Source organism: Nansenia antarctica, assembly GCF_963989245.1.
Source record: "Nansenia antarctica genome assembly, chromosome: 7".
NCBI classification, from domain to species: domain Eukaryota; kingdom Metazoa; phylum Chordata; class Actinopteri; order Argentiniformes; family Microstomatidae; genus Nansenia; species Nansenia antarctica.
In genome coordinates, this window is record NC_137677.1 from 12464504 (window position 1) to 12485585 (window position 21082).

At 42.1% G+C, this 21082-nt stretch overlaps 2 protein-coding genes and 1 pseudogene across 3 annotated transcripts; 1 reads left to right on the plus strand and 2 right to left on the minus strand.

Moving 5' to 3' along the window:
* Window positions 1-632: 632 nt before the first annotated feature.
* Window positions 633-5528, plus strand: LOC308162077 (claudin-18-like; the record flags this gene model as incomplete). Its single annotated transcript, XM_080536174.1, has 5 exons — window positions 633-852; window positions 4555-4719; window positions 4806-4941; window positions 5070-5180; window positions 5378-5528. The coding sequence occupies 5 exons, from the start codon at window positions 633-635 to the stop codon at window positions 5526-5528; spliced, it is 783 nt and encodes a 260-aa protein (XP_080392300.1).
* Window positions 5529-7725: 2197 nt separating this feature from the next.
* Window positions 7726-16355, minus strand: dzip1l (DAZ interacting zinc finger protein 1-like; the record flags this gene model as incomplete). Its single annotated transcript, XM_080536559.1, has 12 exons — window positions 7726-7872; window positions 8416-8583; window positions 8847-9211; window positions 10997-11074; window positions 11738-11840; window positions 12093-12155; window positions 12803-12916; window positions 13244-13402; window positions 13806-13927; window positions 14095-14179; window positions 14802-15336; window positions 16312-16355. The coding sequence occupies 12 exons, from the start codon at window positions 16353-16355 to the stop codon at window positions 7726-7728; spliced, it is 1983 nt and encodes a 660-aa protein (XP_080392685.1).
* Window positions 16356-16948: 593 nt separating this feature from the next.
* On the minus strand, window positions 16949-19218 carry LOC308162403 (polyadenylate-binding protein 1A-like; annotated as a pseudogene). The gene is made up of 3 exons: window positions 18359-19218; window positions 17806-18234; window positions 16949-17044 (listed from the first exon to the last, which is right to left on the minus strand). The product of its transcript is annotated as a polyadenylate-binding protein 1A-like (transcript).
* Between the last annotated feature and the right edge of the window lie 1864 nt (window positions 19219-21082).

The following is a 21082-nucleotide window of genomic DNA, read 5'->3' on the forward strand; positions in this document are numbered from 1 at the left end:
GCACGAAACATAAGGAAATAATAGAATGACCAAGCCCTGAATTTGAGGTGTGCATTTACTCTTCAGCTTATTTAGCATAAATATAACAATTGGTAAAACAATAAATAAAAAATGCCCAGACTTACAATACATATTCTATATTTGGGTCAAAACTACAGTCCTCACAGCACAACACGAAATATCCAATATATGTCTATAAAATGATCTTTAACATACTGTAGAGTGGTGACCGCCAAAGGAGTTTGAATAAGCTAGTAGGATATGTTGTTATTGTTTTACATTTAAACAATGTAATGTAAGACAATTTAGTGGACCAGTACAAAGAGTACTTGCTAAGCAAAGTTATAACTCACATTATAAATGTATTCATACAAAATCCATAGTTTTTTCCCATTGGTATCGGTAAAACTCAAACCATCCTTTGTAACCGTTACCCCTGTGCCCCACCCAACTTTAGATGACTGAGCACTGGGCAAACAGGGTAGGAGTACAGTCGTCACTGAGGTCAAACCTGCTTCTGATATCAGTGTGTGAGAAGTGTTGCCATTAACACAGAGGCTAAGAGACGCAGTACAGTAGGTTCAGATTGTTGGAACATTTGCTTTCTTTAGCGACAAAGAAGAGTTAGCATCATGGCAGTAACCCTGTGCCAGGTGTTGGGGTTTCTCCTGAGTTTGCTGGGACTCGCTGGGCTCATCGCTGCCACAGGGATGGATCAGTGGGGAACAGAAGACCGCCTTAACACCCCCGTGACTTCTGTGTTCTCCTACTCAGGCCTGTGGAGGTCCTGCGTCAAGCAGAGCTCTGGCTTCACTGAGTGCCGGCCTTACTTCACCATCCTGGGTCTACCAGGTATTTGACATTTGAGTAAATCTTGCATTGATGTGAATAGGACATTCGCGCGATGATTTGACATACATACGTGGATATTGAGTTAGGATTTCACTTATATCTATACAGAACAATTGTTACCATTGTAACAAATGTGAAATGTGAAAACAATGTGAGTTGAGCTCATTGACTGAACATGAACAGTAATTGTAGGCCTACTTTATAGATTTTTGTGATGTGATCTATTTCCATAATTATTTGAATGCACTTTTAACTCAACCAGAGACAAATGTCCAACTTAAAACCACATGCCTCACTTCCATAACCTTTTCAGTTTGTGGATGACAAAATAAGTGCAAATTAAATTCAAACCAAGGGGCATATCGTTATGACCTCATATTCATATATGTAGTACAATTTCATTTCAGCTTTTGTAGCTGAATATTTTTTTCTAATACTGCTTATAGAAAAATGTTCACATAGTGTGATGTTAAAGAAAAATCTAAATGGTTTGTAATTTGTATTTTCTGAAGACGGTGGTAAAAAAAGAAAAAAGAGTCGAGCCACACCTCAGCCGAAACGCGCCATTTCCCGAAACTCTGACATCTCATGTCAATCATTTTCAGCAAACATTTGATAAGGGTGATTCCTTGTTTCAGAGTACATAGTGATAGGCACTAGAGAATTAGCTGCCATTTCATCACTTCATTGACATCGTGAAATCAAGGAGGTACTCAAGGAAGTATCCAAGCAGGAGAACTAAAATGGCTGTCTCAATGATACAGTTAATAGCATTCATGCTGTCAGCATTGGGTGAATTTTTGATATCAGCTGCCACAGCAATGGATATGTGGGAAATACAAGACCGGTCTTTCACAGTCGTAACAAGTGTTTTTACATATTCTGGACTATGGAACTCATGTGTAGGAACATCATCTGGTACAACCCAATGCAGACCATTCTTTACCATACTAGGATTGCCAGGTAAGATATAGGCCAGTTGAGGCTTTTATCCTCAACAAAGGTGATGAAGACATGTAGGTCAACATCCATGTCAGTGGTGAGCTCTCTGTCAATTTAGGCCTTGTCTTCAATGAGTACCCTTCTGATAACATTTATTCTTATCTTCATAGAAACAAAGCAGCGCTCTTTATCTTCTCATCCCAAAACGTTTTCCTTTGTTTTAAGCCATTTTGAGAATTTTTATGTATCCAATTCATTTTTCAGCAGTGTCATTCGAACACAATTTGTCTGTCATCTAAGGAGTAAGAAAAATCTGATTCAAAAGTTATAGTCCCTAGGATAAGAATATTTTTGTCATAACATTCAAAATGACACACTGTCTACCAGGGCTGGACTGGGACAAAAATTAGGCCCTGCCATGTGGCTCAGACCGGCCCAACACAATCGGTCCGACACCGCCGATCAACATGCTGGCAGTCTGTTGAATATACCATTTGTAAAAAAAAAAATTGAGAGCGGAGTAAGTGACATGGACAGCAAGTATACCAATGCAAGTGTGAACCAGTGTACTCACTCACTGTTGACGTACTCCACGGTGATGAGACATGGCTGCTGTATCTGTAGTAGGCCTAGCCCCCACAGTCGATCCAGAGAACATATCTGTCCGTTTCTGACATTTTGAGGCATCCTCTGCTAGCTTCTTACTTTTTTTCTCCCTAATTTTCTGGGCACCCCCTTTCACTATCTTATCTACGAACATGACACTGCACTTGGGTTGTCAGCCGAGGGATCAGAGTGGGGGAGGGGCTGATGGACAGCAGGGCCTAAGCATGTGATTGGGCCAGCCCATGTGTTAGTATAAATGGGGGCCGCCGCTTGATTCAGCGCTAATTGATGCCGCGCTATTTTGGGCCGCGCTAGTTTGGGGTCGGCCGCGCTAGTTTTATATATACTGTATATAGATTTTTTTATTTTATTTTTATTTTTTTTTGGGGGGGGGGGGCGGCCCGACCGGCCCAAAACTAGCGCGGCCCACCCAGCAGTGCTGTCTACTAACTAAACATTATTTCTGTAATGTAACATTCATATTACTGTAGGCCTATCACAAATGTTTTACTAAATGTGTTGTACTACATAGAGATTAGAGATGGAAAAGTAGTTATACAGTGCCCTGCGTAAGTAACGTAAAAAATATTTCTTCTTTTGGCTGCAATACAAAAGTTTAGATTTGAAATCAGACAACTATGAGCTTAAAGAAGAGGTTCTCAGATTGTGTACATATTGATTTCACCATTAAGAAATTACAACACTGTTAATACATACAGCCGGGGCGGCTGTGGCACAGGAGGTAGAGTCGCCGTCTAATGATCACAAGGTTGGCAGATCGGCGGTTCGAGCCCCGGCTGGCCACATGTCGAAGTGTCCTTGGGCAAAACACTGAACCCCTAAATTTCTCCCAGTGAGTGGGCCAGCGCCTTGCATGGCAGCTTGCCGCCATTGGTGTGTGTGTGAATGGGTGAATGAGAGGCCGTTGTAAAGCGCTTTGGAGCAGCAAAAAAGGCGCTATATAAGTGCAGTCCATTTACCATTTACATATTTTAAGGCAACAATGAAGCATTTGTGAGTATTTGGTCGACAATAGTTGCATGCAATAACTGCCTGAAATCTGCAACCCATTGACCCCACCAGACACTGGGTATTTTCTCTGGTGATGCTCTGCCAGGCCGTCTTCAGTCGGTGTTTGTTTAACTTAAGTGTCCAGCAAATTAAATGCACTTTTACATTTACATTTTTTGGCATTTAGCAGACACCTTTATCCAAAGTGAATCATCTATCCATCAAACAGATCATAAGAAAAAGGAAGAAGAAGGAAGAATTCATTTTTTTTTACAGTAGAGAAACTGTACAGGGGGGTAGTGGGGATGAAGAGGTCTGTTGGAGGGACAGTTAAGATAAAGAGATGGGTCTTCAATCGATGCTGGAAGATAGGTAGTGACTTGCAGTCCCTGCAGCTCGTTCCACCAGCGGGGCGCCAGGACAGCGGGGCGCCAGGACAGTGAAAAGTTGTGACCGGGTAGCACGACTGCTGCATCCACGTAGAGCCAGCAGTGCCGGGCGGACAGTCGAGGTGGAAGAGCGGAGTGATCGGGGCACTGGATTGTGGGCTGACCAATCCTTGCAAGTAGGGAAGGGCTGTCCCCTCTTAATCATGGTTAGCATTCTCCGGTCATCCACTGTGGAAGTCTTCCTTGGCCCTACCAGGCCGTTTCATTTTCGGAGCTCACCAGTGCTTTAATTCCTTTTAATGATGTTCCACACTGTTGATTTTGGTAGATTTATGGTTTTGGCTGTTTCTGACTTCAGCCCCATAATGGCTTCCCTGAAGAATGTTCCAATGAAGGCATTGACGTCTCTTTGGTCCTCATGTTGACACCAGTAGCCGACACCAGTAGCAGACTCGAAAGCTCTCTTATAACTGCACAAATTATGTGATGAAACACACCTGAAACCAGTAACACATGTCAAGCCTATTGTCCCCTCTCTTTTGGGTACCCTGAAATAAAGGGACTATGCATAAAAAAAATGTTATTTCTTAATTAACCTCATAGTAATTGTTTGAATTTCAGATCCAAGTGGAGCCTAAAGAAGAAAGAAATGCTTCACTCTCCCATTACTTACGCAGGGCATGAATATCTATGTTGCAAGTGTCAAAGTAAAAAAAAGCTGCCATCTTAAACCATGATTTTGTTTGTCCCTTAGCTATGCTTCAAGCTGTGCGAGCTTTGATGATCGTGGGAATTATTCTGGGAGGAATCGGCTGTCTGATTGCCATTTTTGCACTGAAGTGCATGAAAATTGGGAGCATGGAGGACAATATCAAGGCCACTATGACTCTGGCATCTGGGGTCATGTGTCTTCTAGCAGGTGCATTGATGTTTTTGTAAATGGTAATATCTGGCAACCCAAATCTTTTGCATCAATTTCTAACAAAACATAACATTTCCTTTCAGGTATCTGTGGGATTGCCGGGGTGTCCGTCTTTGCCAACTTAGTTGTGCAAAGCTTTCGTTTCACCACATACTCATCTGGACTTGAGGGATTGGGGGGAGGGGGGTTCGGTGGAATGGGGGGAACTCTCACTCCTAGGTAAACATAATGTGAAACAGAATGGACGCACTTTGTACATAAGCTGAGTTACCGATTCTAAGGTCATGATGCCGATTTGCAAATAAATGTTTCTTATGTTAATGTTCTGCATCTCCTACATTTTCCAGGTACACATTTGGCCCTGCCCTCTTCGTGGGTTGGATAGGCGGGGCTGTGATGTTTATTGGAGGGATACTGTTGTGTGTAGCCTGCCGGGGAATGGTTCCAGAGAAGAACCAGTAAGTGCCACTTAATCACCAAAATAAGCAATTTTGCTTCGACCATGCTTACCTCAACAAAATGACATTCTCTGGAAAGTTATTTCATATACACTACATACGTGAGATTTGGCTTACGATAGATGGTGTTATTTATGTTATGTGTGTTATTCTTGAACACGTTGAATGATTGTATTGTTTTTTTAAATATTCTTCAGATATGATGGGATGGCCTACAGAGCTGCCTCCCACAACACACAAATGTACAAAGCTGACAACAAGCCACAAACCAGGAATACCTATAATGACTCGTACAAGGCCCAGAGTGCAGATGGAAGACGATCCAACCAGAGATTTGACTATGTGTAAAGTCCCTGAATAGCATGTACAGTGGGGTGCAAACATTTGGGCACCCCTAGACCCCTGCAGCTCTTTTGCAGTGATGTGTGCGTTCTTCTGAGCATTCCTCACCAGATCTCGGGACATTCTATCTGACATTTTTCTTGGTCTTCCAGATCTTGCCTTGACTTGTTCCATTTATTTAGGGTTAGGGTTATGTTTAGGGTTAGGGTAGTTTGAAACTATCTTGATTCTGGCATCCTTGGACAACTGTTTAGAGCAACCCATGGTTTTTAACACCAGACACAACAGCCACCGCAGTCAGATACTCTATAAGGCATGGAGTTACTTCAGAATATAGTTCAACCCTGGAATTATATTCACCTGATTCATTGAAGCCCTAACGAGTAAATCACCTTGGTCAGGACCTTAGTAATCATCTTCTCAAAAGGCAACAAAGAATAATCCAAAAGGGTTCCCAAATGTTTTCACAGGGCCCTTTTCCTTTTTTATCATTTAAAAACTTTAAAATAATTAAAATAAAAAGAAACCTTGCTTTAACATTTTGAAGAATTATCAGAAAGGTGTCATGTTTAACTTTGTTGCATTTCGTGTTCAGGTTTGCTTTCAATAACTTGGAGATTAATTGTAACAGACATTTAAACCAGGGGTGCCCAACTTTTTTGCACCCCACTGTACCTGTAGCAGTAAAGCTCTGAAGGTTCTCTGAAACAAAGCAAAGCTATTGATGAATCAATGACAATTACATAAATTTTTTCTACAGATCTTTCTTGTATCCATAAGGTTTATTATTTGTATTATTGTTGTGTATAATGTTTTTCTGCTTTGGTGAGGGCAATTTACATTTTCTATTGAACTGTATTTTAAGTAAACTAAACCATAACTTAACAAGTTTTCAAATGCTGCTGTGTTAACTCATGTTCTGCATCATAGAATATAGTTATTTAAGACATTTTGTTCAGGTCATCATTGTGTTGTAATTATCACAATTAAAATAAAGTGTAAGGTGTGGATTACCACATAGCCACAATGGAACACAGTAAGGTGTGAGTTTTCAATTGGGATTTAAATTCACTGCCTAAAATAAACCTGACCCCAACCCTTTACACAGACATGCAACCTACATACAGTTACCTGCATATGTAATGAGACATTCATTTTATATATTCCTTTGAAACTGTTAAATTTGTTAATTTGTTGATACTCTGTCGTGACCATGTTCATCACATAGACATGAAGGAGGGTCCGATATGACTGAGTGTCATTACAGGGATGAGCAAATCATTATCAATCATTATTCATCCTAAAGTATATTTTGGAGTCAGATATAATGTAATGTAACTTATAGTTAGATGGCCATGTGACCACTTGTGTGTAGAGTCCGCTTCATCATGTCCATAACTGTCTGAAGTTGTACTGGGGAATAAATGTGTCTTTATTCTTAACCCGTCCAGTCTTCATTCTGTGTTTTCTCTACTCTATCATTCAGTGTTTCTATTCCAATTCTTCATCCAAATGTCTTCAGACACAAAACCAATTATGGAATATACCTAGCAATATGTATTATCAAGATGATTGAAAATCCCCAAATGAACTGAGTTTATTATCAACAAAGTTAATTGAACAATATCATTACAATATCTATAGAAAAAGTGTAGTTTATTTAGTGTAGAATATGTTTTAGATATTTTGACCAATTACCCTTAAATACATACAGTACAATACATTATTCTTTCTTGCTGTACTACCTGTTCTAATTATAATGTAACATATATCCGGTACTGGTTTATGATTGAAATAGAGTACACACACACACACACACACACATATGAAAAGAGGTTCTGGTGCCTTAAAGCCCCCCTACTCTGCTTGTTGAGGAGCTCCATATGCTGGTACCTGATGTCTCTCCTATGTCTATGCTCCCACGCCCCCCTAGAGACAGACGGCCTACTGGTAGAGGCAGAATCTCCTCGATGGAAGACAGTTCTAGGTCGCTCTCCTCATGCGATAACTAGGACAAATGGCAAGTGGCAAGTGCATGATTAATTCAGAATCAAGACACAGGAACTGCGACCTTTGATACAGTAATACTAAGTTAAGTATTCTGGTGAGACAATTATTACAAAAAAAGAATGTGTGGACCTGAAAGGGGTTTTACAGCTGTTCTGGGTTTGGGTTTAGATAACACACTGGCTTACAGGTGGCATCACTCTGGTCTTGTCCACTGGTTGGGATACTGTTGAGGCCCAGTGTGGACTATCCTTACTGAGGGGGCAGATCTGCTACCAGGGCTGGTCACATAGGCGCTGTCCGTCCCCCACAGATTCCCCCTCAGAACCTGAAGAGAGGGGTGCTGAGAGAAAGACACACACCCATTTTTGTCACCTTAATCACTCCTCCTTACAGTGTATGGCATACATGATTATATACAGTATAATATAATATAAAGGTACTATTTCACTGCGAGGGACAGAATTGTAAAATCTTTGATGGACAAAAGATGCTTTTGACTGATTGTGACATCATTTATGAATCTGACTGTACTCTCTTGTACATTGCAGCTTAATATCTTAGCAGCAATACTGATACTGTATGATTAAGGGTTTACAGGAGCATTATGTCAACATAAGTTACCAGTTCTTCGGTCGGTGGGCACTTGATGTTTGCTGAGATTGTGTTGGCTGAACCTTTTCTTCTCCTCACTGGGGAGGGCTTCAAAGGTGTGCGCCTGCACTTTGGACTTCTTTCCCGGGTAACACTGGAATAACTCACTTTCTCTGAATGCAAAATATGAGAGTGCTCAGGGCAGGTGAACAGGTGTGAGGTGTTGAACATTGAGAAACACAGCCCTGTGGAGCTGGTGTCGGACCTTACTTTGGGTCTGAGGAGCAGGTACTGAAGCGCTCTGGCTCTTCTGCAGACGGCACACTCTTAAAGACAGTTCTCTGGACAGGCGCTCTCTGAGCTCTAGGAGGTTCAAAACCTGTCTGGATTTCTGTTGTCGTTGACCAGATACCAAGGAGCTCAGGCTCTTATAGGTCATTTGGGAGATGCCTTGGACTCCCTGGAATATAGAAAATGCATTTTTAGACATGGGTCCTAAATCTCCACGACCATTGGCCATTTCTCCTAAATTTAACTGGTTTTTACTTCTATGTTCAGTTACCTGAAACCTGTGTAGTAACACGGTAGTCACTTTGGTAAAAGCATTTTATGACCATGATGTCATCTCATAATTGCTTTGTGAATAGATAAGGAGTCGGACATTTTGCATAGTCGGGCAATCTTCTGCATCTGGATAATTGTCTATAAACATTCAGTATTTACCTTCCGTAGCCCGATTTTCTCTAGCCTCTCCTCCAGGGTTTCCTCCAGAATGGGTCTGAGCTCCTTCACCAGGCTTGGGTTCCTAAGGAAAGACTCCTTCACCAGGCTTGGGTTCCTAAGGAAAGACTCCTTCACCAGGCTTGGGTTCCTAAGGAAAGACTCCTTCACCAGGCTTGGGTTCCTAAGGAAAGACTCCTTCACCAGGCTTGGGTTCCTAAGGAAAGACTCCTTCACCAGGCTTGGGTTCCTAAGGAAAGACTCCTTCACCAGGCTTGGGTTCCTAAGGAAAGACTCCTTCACCAGGCTTGGGTTCCTAAGGAAAGACTCCAACTGCTTCTGCCTGGTTTCACATGAGTCCTCAAGGCCTAGAAGAGAGGATGGCAGATGGATTATACTAAAGAGGCTAACATTGACTTACCATCTAATGCTTAAATACTAGCACAATATACATAGTAAAATCTAAACTAGTTAAGATTTTTACAGTGCAGGACATAAGTATTCAACAATGTTTTTATTCAACTTATTTCCATTGCAGCTATTCACATGAAAACCCTATAAAATAACTCTATAAAACCAGATAGCTAAAGGAATTGTAACACCATAAAAATCCATTAAAAAAGGAAAACAAAAACAAAAGTGCAATAAAAGGGAATGACACAGGAAAAGGAGTATTGAACATGCTAACTGAAATGTATTTAATACTTGGTGGTGTGTCCGAAGACAGTTTAAGACTCTTCCTGTATGAAACCCCCTGAATCTCTCACAGTGATCAGGTGGGATTTTGACCCATTCATTTATTCCGGGGGACCCGATGGTGAATCTTGATCTTCAGTTCCTTCCACAAAATGTGTGGACATTTAAATGTTCTATTGGATTGAAGTCTGGCGATTGACTAGGCCAGTCCAACACCTTTATTTTCTTCCTCTTGAACCAAATGAGAGGCTCCTTTGTGGTATGTTCTGGAACATTGTCCTGCTGGAAAGATCCACCCGCTTCTCATCCTCATCATCCTGGTGGATGGCAACAGATTCTTCACAAGAATTTCCTGATACATGGCTCCATTCATCCTCCTTTAGATCATTTAGATTCCACCAGTACCATTATGAAGAGAAACAGCCCCATACCATGATGCTTCCACCTCTGAACTTCACTGTAGGTATGGTATTTTTAGGATCATATGCAGAACCATTTCTCCACCAAACATGGCGTATTGTTGCAGAAAAGGTTGATTTTTGTCTTGTCTGACCGGACTACATTCTCCCAGGGGTTCTTCCGGGGTGATTGCGAATGGAAACCGTGCCGGTGGAGTGCATTGCCTATTGTTTTCTTTATGACAACTGTACCCGCTGCTTCCAGGTCTTTCTTGAGCTCTTCTTTAGTGGTCCTTGGCTCTTAAACTACTCTTCTGACCAACTTTCTGAATGCCCGGTCAGACATGAGGATCTCCTGTGCGTGGCTGGTTGATAGTCGAGTGATCTTCCTTCCACTTGCGGATAATGGCCCCAATGGTGCTTATTTTAGAACATTTAGAAGTTGAGAAATATGTCGGTAACCAGTGCCATTACTATGCTGGTCAACAATTGTGTTGCGAAGGTCTTAGGAGAGCTCTTTGCCTCTCCCCATCAGGAGATGTTTCTTGCAGGAAAGCTTGATGACAAATGATTTGTTTACTTGCATTCAGAGGTGGAGAACCATTTTTCAAAGAGTGGATGTACTTACCCACCAACATGCACTAACCCGGCTGATTCTAATTAGCACAGGTGGGAGAACTCATTAGTGGTATAAGCTGATTTAATGCTTTTTCTTACTTGTTTAATTTTTCCTGTGTAATTTCTCTTTATTGCACATAACTTTCTTTATGGATGGGAATGTTACAATTTCTTCAGCTGTGTAGTTTTATTGAGTTAATATCAATGTCTGGTCTAAATGTCATGTGATTTCAATAGCTGCAATGGAAATAATATGTTTATTTTTTTAATGTGTTGAATACTTATTTCCTCCACTGTAAATAAACAGGACATTACGGAACCAGGATCACAACGAGAGAGAAACTGATTCAATTGTTTTCTTAGCCTGCGTCATGACTATTCCAAACTGATAATAATTTCAATTGTTTCAATTGTTATTACTATTACTAAGCTAATACACACTTTCTTCCTCTATGTCCTCTACTTCCTCATCCTCCACTGTGGTGTGTTTGACAGCTTGGATGATGGGAGTGTCTGATACTACAAAACAGAACATACCATTCAAACAGAGTCAATGGTAATTGCACATAAAGTAAGATATTATTCAACGTAAAACAAATCTTTATAAGCTTATGACAATGAATATATTGATATTACCTGGTACTGGTCTCACAGACAACTTCTTGATCTGAAATGCATAGACTAATTCAACACTGATGAAAATACAAGTACTGTAGTAGTCAACCTTTTTAAATTGTATTTAACATAGAAAGAAGTAATCAGAATACAAAATCACTATAACCTCAAATTGCATTCTGAATAGGTAGACAGGGACATGTGATGTTTTGATGTTTCTACATAACTGATTAACATGCCGTGAGCTTAGAATGATAAGGTTCTCCGTTTAGGGTAGTTCAGAGATATTGAGCGTCAACGTTTTTACATTCCATTATGTTTTGTGAGATGGAACCTTTGTATTTTTATTAATTACTAACTAAAAAATGTCAACATTTTAAAAATAACACCACACAGGCATTAATAAACACCTAATGGATCAGATTATGTAAAAAAACTCAATTTTGACAAAAATGTAGATAGAACCTTATAATTCTAACGTCACGATGCAGTACACACGCCAGCTCAGCATCTAAAGTGCTCTGATAACCTTTTTCTCCTGAGACCTGATGAGCTTCTCTCTCTGACTCATCTGGGTGGAGAGGGAGGAGACGCGCTGCTGCAGCCGCTGCAGGCCTAAGCTGCGGTCTGCAGATAGGGCATGCTTCAGTCTCCCGTTCTCACTCTGCAGCTGAGAAGCACAGGTCATCAGCAGGGGACCCTGTTGTCTCTTAGCAGGCATTGTATGAAGTATGCTTCTACTGAGTATTACGTGATGGCCCCCCATCAAAATGGTCCTCCATTCGTGAGTCTGAGATGCTGTGGTGTATGTGGATTTGTAGCTTTTTCCAAAACACTTTTTCCTCTGATCACTAAGAATTTAAGTATCCACACTAGAGCAATGTCACTATGTCATGCCCCGTTCGTCACAAGAGCATCTTACCTCCTCTGTTTCCAGTAGATGCCTATTCTGGATCTCCTTAAACCTTTTCCTCCATTCACTTTTCTGCAGAAGACAAGACATGCTTTCAAGAGTACCATGTTATCCTGGATTGCCCGGTGTACCACCCACCCAACGGGATGCATGGTCTGTTGGTATTAGATGACGAGATGATGACCTGGCTTCTGGAGGGGTGTCCAGAAATATAGCCCGGGTGAGCCCCTCAACCAGGTCTCGGGGTGGTAAAAGGGTAGCCCTGGTGGAGTGGAGTAAACAACAACCCATACGCCCATACGCCGAAGAAGAAGAGTACAGGGATCAAAGGACTAGGTTGTGAATTGCTACAGTACCTTACCATCTCCCCTAACCCTGCCACCCCCCCTAACCCTGCAACCCCCCCCCCCCCCCCCCCCCTGACACGCATTTAGCCTCCCCTACCCCTAACCATCTCCCCTGTCCCTACCACCCCCCCTAACCCTGCCACCCCTACTCCCCCCCTGACCCCACCACCCCCCCCCCCCCTCCCCTTTCGCTAACTCTGTGTTCCATGTGCCCATGTTATCTGTTGCTTGTTGTTTCTGTGTCTTCCGTTTCTCCCATATTGTCAGCGTCTCTGAGCCTCGGAAAAGCGCTATATACATGTAATGAATTATTATTATTATTATTATTATTATTATTATTATTATTATTATTATTATTATTATTATTATTACCTGCTGAGCCATCCTCTCTTTCAGTTCCCGTTCTCTTTGCTGACGTTGATCCTCATCTTGAAACGAACCTTGATTTGAAACAGCCACTTCTCTGGTCTGGAGCTGCTGGAGTTTCTGTTAGTGGGTTTTGAAGCCTATTTTTATCTTGCACAGAAAACATTGGGCTAAAAAAAACATGTGAAACTACTACTTAAAGCTCAGCTCACCAAAACAGGTGAAACTAAATGATAGAAGAATACATGTATAGGTAAACCTACAAAGTAAAGCAAGGTAGGAACAAAACTGCTCTTTGAAGGCCTTAGACTCAGACTAATCTACTGTTGCGTATGTAAAGCAGGTTGTTCATACCTTACACTCTGGCGCCATCTACTGGCTGAATAACGCAATCACTCCACCACACCAACAGGCCAGTAATTCAACATGCATAGGGATAGGACTCACAGCCTCGATGGAGTTTTTGCTGGACATATATTTGAACTCCTGTAAGAAAAGCTCCTTCAGGTCTCTCATCTCCTCCTGGAACTTAAATCTCTCCTCCTTCTTCCAGTTCTCCAACTGCATTTGCTCTGCGGCTTCTTTCCTTTGTTGCAGTTCCAGCTCCTTGTGGTTTAAACCAATAAAAGTACATAAACAGTAGTTCAGAAGGCTATATTATGTTTATAAAATTACAATATTGTATTGTGGTCTTGTAATGTGACTGGGATGGATCCTACAATACACTGGATAAAATCATCTGCGAAATGGCATGTAGATGTTACGGTACATGTGAGAATACGGTACAAGTGGGAAAACTAGGGTTAGGGTTAGGTGCTAGGGTGCTAGGGTTAAGGTTAGGGTTAGGGTTAGACATGCCAGCATGTACCAAGTAGACGTAGTACCTAACCCTAACCCTAGTTTTCCCACATGTACCATATTCCCACATGTACCGTATTCCCACATGTACCGTATTCCCACATGTACCGTAACATAGAGATGTCTAGAGTCATGACTCTGCTGTTGTCACCTGTTGCTTCCTAACGGCCTCAGCTTCCCTCTCTGTCTCTAGTTTGGTCTGCGCCAGTTTCAGCCTCTCCCTCAGCTCCTCAACCCCATCTACCTGCTCCACCTGCCTCTTCTTCTGCCTCTCTGAGGAAAAGAAAACACAAAGAAAACACAACAGTGTAATCAAACAATCACAGTGCTGGTTCACACTCATAATCCGAAAGACATGTTTGTAAGCCATGTGTGGTTGTGTGACAGCTTTAATATGACATATCTTAGAATTTAAAAAAGATCATACATTATGAACTAACCTGCATCTGTAATCTCTGGATGCCTGCGCTGAAGGTGTGCTTGTAAGTAGGAATAATTGATGAATGATTTTTCACAGAATTGGCACTGTAAAAAAATAAATAGAACCAATCAATACCTAATTCACCTAGGGCGTTTATCGACTAGATTTTGTGTATAAAGCACACTTCTGGCAAAGGAGAATTCAGTTTCTCCTTCAAGTTTTCTTCAATTTTCTTGCTAGCATCTAGCAACAGCTCTCTGCAAAGTAGTCCTACCTGTTCAGAAAAGAGTCAAGATGACACACATAGCAACCAGCAATCATCTACAATTCTCCAGACCTTCAAAGAAGTATGACTAAAAAAAGAAGTATGGCTAAACAAGACTTGATGTACAATACAGATTTTCAAAATGGAGTTGTCTTTCGTGCTGGTCCAGTGGTTTCTGTCATTCTATCAGTCTGTGCGGCAATGGTGTAAATCATCAGACGCCTACTTCATAAGAACAATGCCACTCTTTTTGAAACAGTAATTCAATTCTGGGCCAAGACAGACGAATAGGTTTACCAACATTGTGGTGTCATCGAAAAAATACACTATAAATATCAACTCTTTATACCAGATCTGACTGCTAGAAAATCTAATTTGATAGAATAGTCAAGAGAACACAACATTTAGATGACACAATGTTGGGTTGGGAGGAGAGCACTGTGAAGCCCAAAGATGTTCACCTTGTGGTAGTTGTTGGAACTAGCCTGTAGAAGAAGCTGCTGAGAAGCAATCATCTTCTCCCTCCGTTTGCTCTCTTGTCGAGCGGCCTGCAACTCAGCATCTAGGTGAGTCCGCTCCTTCCCTTCCCTGTCTGCACGAGAGAGTGCCCTCTGTAGGTGATCTTCCAGTTCACATACCTGGGCACTCAGGTAGTCCTGGCAGTGCAACAGGTACTCTGTACTGAATTGGGACATGCGCAAGACCTTTATCAAGGCAGGATCGGCAGATCTGCGGCAGTGTGGACACCTCTCACCAGTAACGTCACAGAAGGTGACCTCTGAGATGAACTCCTGCAATACACTCACGTCCGCCTCTCGAGCCACACGGTCCACGTCTAGAGAAGAAAAGCGGCGCCAGTCCATGACTTCTGTCCGGGTCCGGAAGCGTAGGGGTTGCACAGAGGCAAGACCCCAATAGGAGGGGGGGGATATGAGGGCAGAAGAAGGAGAATCTCTGGTGGAGAACGGCCCTGGTGTGATGTGTGAGCTGTAGGATCTGGGAGGAAGAGGAGCAGAGTTGGGGTCTGGTTGTCTTCTGAGGAAATGCTGTGGACAAGATGTGAAAGAGAAAGCCATTAATACAAATCTAATAAGGTATAATGTCAATGAGTTTGTGAAATTGTTTGGTTTATTTAGTATGGATAACATACATATGCTTCCATACAATCCATTGATGAACAGGTTAATTACTTAATAACTTAAGATCTGCCTGGCTGGCATAGGATCAGCACCAAGTAGGTTTAGCCTTAAAGTTACAGCCCAGAAGTTTGCCGGTCAGCAGTTTTATTTTAATTATTTTGAAGGATAACCATTTATTATTATATTATTTTATTTTATTTTTGAATATTGGGAGATCAAATAGATCAAAGTTTGATCAAATAGCAGCGCATACATTATTTCTAATCCCTTTTATTTTAATTCCAACCACCTAACTGGAGGACATGAAGTAGGCTATTATGTACGTACCATTCTAAGTACAGTGTAACAAGCATTGTAATTACTCATAATACGTTAGATAAAGCAATGACCTTAGCTCTAGCCCCAAAATTAACCCTAATTAACTCCTACGTACAATGGAAATAAATACATGAATAAATGATTTATTTCTGTCATCTAGCATATGCCACTGCAATGTAAGTACACACTGACAATAGTATTATTAACAGTATTATTACAATAGTAATAAAGCTACACATGTATATAATAATGTAAAGTGTGAACCAGTTTTGGTTTGTACTTAGCTCCCCATCTCTTTTATAAAAGGCAACTAAACATTAGCCTAGATAAGATCTTCAGTATGTTAACTCATGTTACAATACTGTTATGAAAGACCACAAATCATTTAATATTTAACTTTGAGAAATACCTTGAATGTGAATTTGCTGAAACATTACCTGGTAATAGCTCATCTTATTTCACTAGCCTACACCTTGACAAGAATACTGGCAGACTAGACGTGCCAACAGTTTACCTGTCTCCTTGGAGTTTATAAACAGCAAACTCATAAGAATGCATTGTTCCCATAGCTTGCCTTGGCCTTACTGAACAAACAGAAGCAACTTCGCTGTTGCTATAGAAATGGCAGTAGGTAATAGCATAAATGTCATCCAACTGTCATCTGTCATATGATAAACAGAGCCTCACTCTTTTCTCCCACCCATCATACCCCCTTGAAAGGGTTTTGGGTGCCTCTATTTCCGTCAAAAAAGCAGCACTGTGAATAGAACTCGAAGAAGCAGTGTGAAGCCAGTGTCAATAAGCTAGTTTTTTAATCGTGAGACCTGTTTATGATGTGATGTAAGTATGGGACTTTTATTTGTAGTATTGTGGGTAGTGATTGAACTGTCTCTGGTGCTTAAACAGAGGGATTAGTGGGTAGAAGATTAGGTCTGGGCTCAAAGGAGATAGTGTGTGTAGGTGTGGGAAGCTGTCTCCATTCCCTCTCCCTTTTTTTTAAAATGTTATCCCATGTAGTAGGCACACCATTAAAGTTTGGAGTCTCAACACACTGCTGTTTGTACATCATCTTGGGGACCTTTGGATAACCCACAGCCTTATAATATGTTAGGCCCCCTTTACACTGTGCTTTAACACATCACTAAGGTCTTCTACTGCTTTACCTCACCATTCCCAAATCCAACCTCTGCAGTTTTGGTGGCTGCCACGAAGGCTCTGGAACTCACTCCCACCATCCGTCTGTGACTCTGTAATGCATGGAAGGGAATGAGGAATCGTGTGCTTGATACCATTCCTCGTTCAGTTCCATGTATTACGATGAGCCCATCCTCCGATTTCTACTTCCACCAGCCTCTCCCCAGCCGGAACAGACAGGATGGCATTACTGTAGTGTGTACAGTACCAGTCACAAGTTTGGACACACTTTCCCATTGAAACCCGGGAACAAGTCGGCAGCCGATCAAAAGTTCAGACTTTTACTCTGAAAAAGGTAAATAAATATCAACGTTGTTGAGAATCAACGACACATTGGAGAGAGAAAGACAGCGATGCTGAGCTGGGAGGTGCATTGCTGGTCAAGGAGGCCTTGTCTTGGCCTGGTCTATCTGGTCCAACCAGGTCTTTAACTTGTATCATCGAGGTCCAGCTTACCCTTTTCTAGACATAGCTGAGTCAATCAATTTAATTTTGTAATGAAATAATTTATTAATATTGCAATATCTTTTCAATGCTTAAATATGCTTTATCGGTGAAGTCGGTTTAAAAAGTCTGGATCTTAGCCGCTTGGAACTCAAGATGGGATGTGGCCAGATTTCTGTGCAGCCTCCTCAGCCCACTGGGCCTCCAGCACAGTGACATGTAGCATGTTGTGGATGGATGAGATGGGACGTTCACCTGGAGGGAGGGAGAATAAATATCAGTAACAGTAACTGTAACAGCTAATGGGGATCCATAGAAATAGACACACAGACTCACGTATTATCTGCTTCTGGTCCTCATGGGCAGCGACAGCCAGAATGGAGGCAGGGAGAGGCTCCTGGTCCTGGACATGGACAGCAGGCTGCTGGGCCTGTGGAATGGCAGCCATGAAGAATCCAGGTGGGGGAGCAACCTGGTAGAGGTTGATGTCTGGGTTGGGAACGGTGCAGACGCTGGCCATCCTCTGCATGTGCTGGTTGGTTGTGTGAGTCTGGCGCTCCTCCTTGCTCTGGGCCAGGGCCACATACAGGGGCTTGGTGGCCACGATGCGGCTGTTCATCTCAGTCACAGCCTTGGTGGCCGCCTCAGGGGAGGAGAAGCACACAAAGCCAAATCCCTTGCTGCGTCCACCCTCCATCATCACCTTTGCACTGGTGATCGTTCCAAAGTGGGAGAACTCTTTGTGCAGCTGCTCATCATCCAAGCGGTCATGCAAGTTCTTCACATACAGGTTGACACCCTGGTAGAGAGAAACCCTGTTTAGTGAGATGTTTTTCATCCCTCAAATACATCAACAATGGTTACCTGACTATCAACTTATTTTACTTATATAGTATATGTATATTTTTTTCATAAACACACACCTGGTATCTGGTCCTGCAGCCCTGCTTTATCTGCTCAAACTGGCGCTTCAGCACAGTCTGGCGCTCTCCTCTCTTCAGGGCACGGCCCACGTAGATCCATCTCTCATTTATCTCCTGGCCATTCATCTCATCAATGGCTCTCTTGGCATCTTCATGCCTTTCGAAGTTGACAAATCCAAAACCCATGGATTTACCAGCGCCATCAGTCTTGACACGGACGCTCAGGGCTGGTCCAAATCTTTCAAACCTTTCCTTAAGGCGTTGGTCATCCATATCCTCTCCAAAGTTTTTGATGTAAATGTTAGTGAATCCAAGTTCAGCCTCTCGTTCTTTGAGAGATTTGAATTTTTCAATAAACACTTTTCTGCCATTCAATACCATGCCATTGAGTCTCTTAATAGTTCTCTCAGCGGCATCCTGGGTATTATACTGCACAAAGCCAAAGCCTTTAGAGCCATTCTCATCAGATGCTACCTTGCAGGAAAGGATGTCCCCAAACTCAGAGAACATGTCGTAGAGGTGCTTGCTGTCAAAAGTCTCCACTAAATTCTTGATGAAGATGTTACCGACCCACCTTTCCTCAGAGAAGGGTCACGCTGAGACCACATGATGCGCATAGGTCTTCCATTGATGTCATCAAAGTTCATGGTGTCCAGGGCACGCTCTGCGTCAGCTTGCTGTTGAAAGTTGACATAGGCATACCCAAGAGATTGGCGTGTTAGCAAATCCCTGCACACTCTTATAGAGATGATTGGACCAGAAGGGCTGAATTTCTCATGCAGCATTCCCTCAGTGGTGTCCCTGTGGAGATCTCCTACATACAAGGAGGCCATCGATTGAATAGACGCACTAGGATTCATGTCTGCTGACTGTAAGATTGGAAAAAGTTTGGAAAAGTTTGTGAAACAAATAACTGTCTATCTATCTAGCTCTTCACAGAGGATTTGCAGGTAAATGAACAGCATGTGTACTGCAGATGGATTCTAGAAGCCCAGCTGCATGTTCTACATTGTTATGTCATCACACTGTGAGATTCTTAATGACTGGATGTGATGTGTGTAATGTTTTAGAAGAATTCTAACTTCAGTCATTGTTACATCACAGACCATAGCCAGGGTCCATTTAGAGGCCCTTAAGCATGTCTTTCCCAGAGAGAGAGAGTTGACCATATTACACATAGCTGCAACGTTTGCAGGAAAAGCACTATGCAAATAAAAAGTTATTATGATTATTATGATTATTATATTCATCACAAGTCATTTCACAGCAATCGGACTGGTTGAATTATGGCTCAAAACCACCAAGGTCATGTCCTCTGTGTGTCTCAAAGGGAGCTACAGTCCTGGTCCATCCATCTGAAAAATCGTAGCACAAAGACTAATCTAGCTCAGGCCAGGGGCCATTTAGCAGTCATCGTGAAAGAAGAAGAAATATTATTATTATTATTTTTATTTTTTTATTACACTGGGGAAACAGTACAAGGGGGGGGTAGACATTTTAGGGGCGGCTGCGGCGCAGGAGGTAGAGCAGGCGTCTAATGACCGCAAAGTCGGCAGATCGGTGGTTCGATCCCCGGCTGGCCACATGTCGAAGTGTCCTTGGGCAAGACACTGAACCCCAAATTGCTCCTAATGAACGAGCCGGCACCTTGCATGGTAGCTTTCCGCCATTGGTGTGTGAATGTGTGTGTGAACAGGTGAATGAGAGGCCATTGTAAAGCGCTTTGGAAGAAGGCATAGCTATATAAGTCAGTCTGTTTACCAACTCCTTGGGTGCAGCGCCAGGCTGCTAACACCGGGGGCCTGTGTGATAAAGGGTCCATGTCCCTCTGTCTGGCGGGGGGCTCTAACAGTTGCTCCTACGCCTGGGTCCTCTCCAGCTTCATCTCCTCCTGATTAACACTAGAACAGCCATGGGTGGGGTCAATATCATGTTGTTTATCAGAATCAGATTCATTCAGGGGTGCAAACTGGTGATGGCCCAAAAAGGTGACACTTTTTGAGCACTAGCGGTGGTAGATGGATAGCGCTAGCACTGATGGTGGTCTCACCGGCGGTCCTAACCTTAACACCCACATAATTATGTTGAAAACAGGTTGTTTACTGTGACTGTGTCCTCCACACTGTCTAGAATTGTACCTAGCTGCATGAAGCTAAAAGTTATTTCAACAGCAGCGGAGTTTAGCAGACAGGAAGATTAGTTAGAAGAATAGTCATCATGTGACTTGGATGAGACGTAGACCCACCCCCCCACCAAATATATTTTTTGCAAATCTACACGATTCACGTGGATGACCTATTTTGAAGTAAAAACTGCTAATTTAGCAGAAATGTGACAAGTATTACATTATTTTTCTCTCCACCTCCTTCAAACCAACCTCATTTGCCTCCCGAGTCTTTTCACTCTCTCATTCAACAACAAACGAAAAATAAACAAGGACGCAATCTTCACAAACTGTTACCCTTTTTATTGTAGTCCTCAAATAAACTGTAACGATAAAAACAACAAGGTGGTAACCATAATAATATAAAAAATTGTAAAAGAACAAAAACATTAGACTGTAAGAAATTAAATTAGATTGCCATCTTCGATGCCGTCCCATGTGTCAAAACGTGTGTGGAGCTATTGCATGTCCTTATTTGGGCGAAAAGAGAGAGGGCAGAGGGCCTCTGGGAACAAATTTGTGTTTGCAATTGTCCAGAAACCAATCAGGAATTTAGGAGG